The sequence below is a fragment of the Monomorium pharaonis genome, chromosome 2, assembly GCF_013373865.1.
Source record: "Monomorium pharaonis isolate MP-MQ-018 chromosome 2, ASM1337386v2, whole genome shotgun sequence".
Classification (NCBI taxonomy): domain Eukaryota; kingdom Metazoa; phylum Arthropoda; class Insecta; order Hymenoptera; family Formicidae; genus Monomorium; species Monomorium pharaonis.
This window is the reverse complement of record NC_050468.1, coordinates 16,734,437-16,740,117: the sequence shown is the minus strand read 5'-3', so window position 1 is coordinate 16,740,117 and position 5,681 is coordinate 16,734,437. Positions and strand designations below refer to the sequence as shown.

The following is a 5,681-nucleotide window of genomic DNA, read 5'->3' as shown; positions in this document are numbered from 1 at the left end:
TTTTTTATCTGTTTTTTTTTTTTAATGAAACACTGAGATAACATAATCTTTGTTGAACAAAACTGATAATAGAGCAATTATTTTTTGCCACAAATATATATATAAACAATTTTGACACTTAATAAGCAGAAGCTTCATCATGTCGTGGTCGATACACTTGTGCGCGATTTTGCTTCTTGCAAGCAATTCCTTTGCTAAAATACATAATAAGGCATGGTGGAATAATACCGTTTTCTATCAAGTTTATCCGAGGAGTTTGTATGACTCGGATGGCGATGGCATAGGTGACTTGAAAGGTAAGCAATCACAATTATTATTTGTTATTATGTTTTGTAACAAAAAATAAATTGTTATATAAATATAAAATATTGCAAATTTTACTGTAGCCCGATTAGCTGTAGCCCGATTAATTGCAAAATCTTATGCAATTAATATATATAAGTTTATTATCTAAAAATTTTAAAACAATATTACAATATTGATAATATTTAAAATTGTGTTCTTTTATATTGTTAGGAATAACTTCAAAGTTGGAATATTTTGCGGAAACTGGCATCAATGCAATCTGGTTATCGCCCATATATCCAAGTCCCATGGTCGACTTCGGTTACGACATATCTGATTTCGTTGATGTTGATCCGATCTTTGGTTCATTGGAAAACTTCAAAGTTCTTCTAGCGCGTGCTAAAGAACTCGGTTTAAAGGTAAAATGCTAATATTGTGCAGAAATATAAACAAATTTTTTATATAATATTATGTAGTTATATACGTATAAGTCTAAAAGATGTATAACTTTATTATCTCTATTTATTTTATAAAAGTAATTACAAAAATGCTAAAAGTGTTATTTTTATAACATAAGTACAGACAAGATGTTATATTTTTAAAATTATTTTATTTTATAAAACATTTTGTACTATACTTCTTTACTTTTTCACCTGCTGCTTCAAAGTTACTTTATAATATTATTCTTATAGGTGGTTCTCGATCTTGTGCCAAACCACACTTCTGACAAGCATGTTTGGTTTAAAAAGGCTCTTCAACGTCATCCAAGGTACAAGAATTATTATATATGGGCAAAGGGCAAAAATAAAGATGATAAAACGCCGCCTAATAATTGGATAAGTGTATTTGGTGATTCCGCATGGACTTATGTTGAATCACACAAACGATGGTATTTTCATCAATTCGAATATAGACAGCCTGATTTAAACTTCCGTAATCCTTTAGTACGAGCAGAGATGATCGTAAGTATTAAAAAAATTGTAATTTTTTAAATCTTTCCTAAAATGTTACCATATATTGTATACTTGGAAATATTGCACAACTTATTTTTAGTTCCATTTGTTTTATTAATAAAAAAATAGAATATAATTTGCACTTAATAAACTTTGTTATAAGTCTTACTGATATTGTTAGTATAATTAAGTAAGTTTGTAATTTTTGACTTACTATTTGTAATTGTAGTTTTCTTTCGATCAAATAATATGCAAAAACATAATAAAATGAATAATTTTAAATGATTCCAAGTCTTTTAAGAATTTAAATAAATATCTAATTGTATGAAGGGTCAACAGTCAGCGCTGACAAAAAAGGTGCAAATTTTTTATTTTCATTTGTTAATGTGAAACTGTTCTCGGTACATAAACTAATATATATATTAATTCTTTATTATTGTGTGTTCCATAATAAGGCTTTTAAGGTTAGATTCTTAGACTATTTATATAAACATTAATAATTAACGTAATTGAGATATACTAATAAATATAAATACCGAAGACAGGGGAAAAAGTAACGCCAAAATTAATGTACAAAGAGAAAAGTATTACATTAAACAAATGGAAATGAAAAATTTGTGCATTTATTTTAGTCCTAATTTTTAATTGATCTAATTTATATTCTTAATTATTTATTAAAATAAACAGTTATATAACACAAGAATTAGTTGGCCTTAGTTATTTTATGTTGTAAATTTTTTAATTAATAAACTTATTATTTTATTTAAATTATTCAAATTATAAATTTGTTTAATTCAATATACATATATTATTTTTTAATTTTTTATTCATTCAAGATACATATTGCATAAAAATACAGTAAATTTGTAATTTTAAATTTATAATATACATTTTATAATTAGAAGAATGTATTATAAAACGAATAATAAAAAATGTTATAGCGCTGGATTTATTTATATTATTTTTAATATATTTTTTGTTTGGTTATAGAATGTATTGAAATTTTGGCTGGATTTGGGTATAGATGGATTTCGCGTTGATTCTGCTCCATTTATTTATGAAGATCCTAAATTACGGGATGAACCTAGAAGTTTTGCAGAAGGAACCACGCCGCGAGATTATAATTATTTAAATCATATTTACACTACGGATTTAGAAGAGACTTATGAGTTGTTTGAGGAGTGGCGACAATTTGCGGATTTGTATGCTGCTGTTCATAATCAAGATCAGAAGGTAAATTAAACAAGAGAAAGAAATTTTCTGTTTTTCTAATCAAAGTCCATCTATTGTACTATGTTATCTTATCTCTGTGCACAATATAAGAATATTTTTTCTTATTTTATTAGTTGATAGTGATGGAGGCGTACACCAATTTGGAGAACACCATAAAATATTATGATTACAATGTGCTGCCTTTTAATTTTGAATTTATTATAAAACTGAAAGCACAATCAACTACGAGGGACTTTAAACGAGAAATGGATATATGGATGGATTTAATGCCAAAAGGTGAAGTCGCTAGTTGGGTGGTACGTATTTACATAAAATTATTATTATCTTAATGAAAATATTACAAATAAATTGCGTTTTTTTTCTTCAAACAAAATTTAGCAAGATTTAAATTATTTTATGTTAATTATTATGTAAATGACAGTACGTGAGTCTTATCTTATTTACAAAATTGAATACGCATTGCATCATATTTTTGAACATTAAATACACTCAGCAAACTTTATTTTAAAATTTTAATTAAAAAATCTAAATTAAGTACACGTTACTAGAACTTTTTTTTCTGTTTTTACTTTTTCTAAAACGAAATCGGTGTATTAGATATATATATATTATATTATTGAACAATGTAAATAATTACTGATTATTGAGTTATAGCACTATAAATCAGTAATATTTTACTGAAAGAATTATTTAATAGAGAAAGATCGCCAAATAAATAGTATAGAAATACTGACTCCTAAAGTTGCATTCGCTTATTTTTCAGAAACTAAACATTGCTGTATTAATATTGATTAATACTGATATGTATTAATACTGACGAAAACATGATCTGTTAGATAATTAAAAAAATGAAAATAATAATTACCACATAGTTTACATACATTCATAGATTGTTTTTATATAAAATCTACTAAAAATAAAAATCTAACTTAGTCTAAATTTTATCATCACAATCGCGTTACATGTTACGTTATACAGCAAATTTATTTGTATAATCGACAAAAAAATGTTTTACATTGAGTAAAAGGTTTTTTGGAATTCTTACATACATGAATTTCTAATGAAGAAAAGAAAAAGAAATTGTGGTTTACTATGTCAGTTTACTAATTTCTTAGACATTTATTTTTGGTTGCAAAAACATAATAAATTTTACAAAATATGAAACAATATGTAATATAAAAACTGCTGTACTATCTAATAGAAAACACTCTCTAGTTTACTTTTATATTTTATATTTTATTTTTAGCTTTTGTTTACAAAATACTATCTAAAAACAAACTATATGTATGCCAGTATGAGTGAACTCCTAATATCAGTGAGATATAAAATAGAGTAAAATATGATTATTTATATCGAAGATGAGTGAAAAACTCATTGATTCTTAGTGAAATCTTTGTACTAATTTTGTAAATAATATTTTCACTGTTTTAGTTTAAGAAAGTATAATTATATGTACACACACATATACACACACACGCGGGCGCACGCACGCACACACACACAAAATACAAATATATATATATATATATATATATATATATAATTTTTATAAAAGATTTTAACACAGTTTGCATAAAAAATTGCAATAAAAACAAGAAATTATTTATTTTATATATTTAATAAGCAAATTTAATTTAATATAAATTTTTTTCAGTTAGGAAATCATGATAATCCGCGCGTTGCTTCTCGTTTTCCTAATAGAGTGGATCAGATGACTATGTTATCTATGATATTACCGGGTATGGCGGTGACATATAACGGCGATGAAATCGGCATGGTGGATAAGAGAGATATATCCTGGATTGACACACAGGATCCTCAAGCATGCATCGCTGGTCAAGCGAAATACCAAAATATATCTCGCGATCCTGAACGTACGCCATTCCAATGGGATGCGACGAAAAATGCAGGTAAAGAACGAATTCGTGTCTTTGTAGTGTGTTTAGTAAGAATGAATAATGTCTTTATAAATTTTTAATGTTTAATTATTTTATTTATATGGCAGGTTTTAGCACAGCAAACTCGACATGGCTTCCGGTAAATCAGAACTACAAGACATTGAATTTGGCAAATGAAAAAGCAGCTGCCGAATCACACTACAAGATTTATAAGACCTTAGCTTATATGCATCGTACAGAACCAGCTCTTACCGAAGGAAGTTATAAATCAATCACGGCAAATAATGATAACGTTTTGGGTGTAATCCGAAGCAATGTTTGGCGTGTCGTGGTGCTTTTGATTAACTTCAGTAATGATAGACCACAAGTCGTCGATTTATCACAAGAAGGACTTCCTTCGAACCTGAAAGTTAAAGTCGCCAGTTTAGGTTCTAACGTGAAACCTGAGTACGTTATATAAATCTTTACAAATTATTTAATAAAAACAAATAATTAATTAATAATGAAATTTTCTATTTAACTATTATAATTTTTAGAAGATTTTTTGTCAATATTAATTGCAATTTTATTGACAGTTTTTAAGCAAAATTTTTAAATTATACTATATTAAAGATTTAATTATAGAAGTATTATATACTTAGCTAAAATTATTATTTTATTTTTTAATTAATTGTTTGTCTATTGTATATATAAAATATACATAAAACTATTACAAGAAATACCATTGTTCAAATAATTTTGCTAAGAAATCATCTATAGATTTTCGAAGTAATTATTAGTAAAAATATATTATTATAGTGTAATTAAGTTTTTAATATAATAATTAATATTTTTGTTTTTCTGTATCTAGAACAATAGTTGACATCAAGAAGATATCTCTACCTGCGAAGGCTGCTGTAGTATATACAACCATATAAACACGTTATTGTATTTCCAAAATACATATCTATTTTTTAAAAATATTTTTCTGACTGGTTTATTTTTATCACTAATTGATAGAAACTTTTACGTTTGTGAATTGTAAAGTTTCATGCACAAAGTTATGTAAAAAAGAATAAATAAAAAAATTTAATTAATTATGTTTGTAAAGCATTGACCTATATTATAAATTGCATGTTATGTAATATTACATATTATAATTGTAATTTTCATCTGACTCTTTTTAATTGTATCATTGTACTTATGATTGTATTGTAACATTTGACTTTGTTAATCACTACAAAAATTAAAAATTCAGTTAAAGTTATGCTGTTTAACAAAATTTGTATTTAGTTTAATTATTTTATATATTCAATGTATGTACATACAATCT

At 25.6% G+C, this 5,681-nt stretch overlaps 1 protein-coding gene across 1 annotated transcript; it reads left to right on the top strand.

Moving 5' to 3' along the window:
* Positions 1–118: 118 nt before the first annotated feature.
* On the top strand, positions 119–5,446 carry LOC105832682 (maltase 1). Its single transcript, XM_012673848.3, has 8 exons — positions 119–296; positions 517–704; positions 978–1,247; positions 2,229–2,471; positions 2,585–2,767; positions 4,126–4,381; positions 4,477–4,816; positions 5,220–5,446. The coding sequence occupies exons 1-8, from the start codon at positions 140–142 to the stop codon at positions 5,284–5,286; spliced, it is 1,704 nt and encodes a 567-aa protein (XP_012529302.1). The 5' UTR covers positions 119–139; the 3' UTR covers positions 5,287–5,446.
* Positions 5,447–5,681: the final 235 nt, after the last annotated feature.

Coding starts and splice junctions, on each gene's coding strand:
- LOC105832682 (XM_012673848.3), top strand. CDS start 140: ATGTCGTGGTCGATACACTTGTGCGCGATTTTGCTTCTTGCAAGCAAT. Junction 1,248..2,228: donor TAGTACGAGCAGAGATGATC/GTAAGTATTAAA, acceptor GTTTGGTTATAG/AATGTATTGAAATTTTGGCT. Junction 2,472..2,584: donor TTCATAATCAAGATCAGAAG/GTAAATTAAACA, acceptor TTATTTTATTAG/TTGATAGTGATGGAGGCGTA.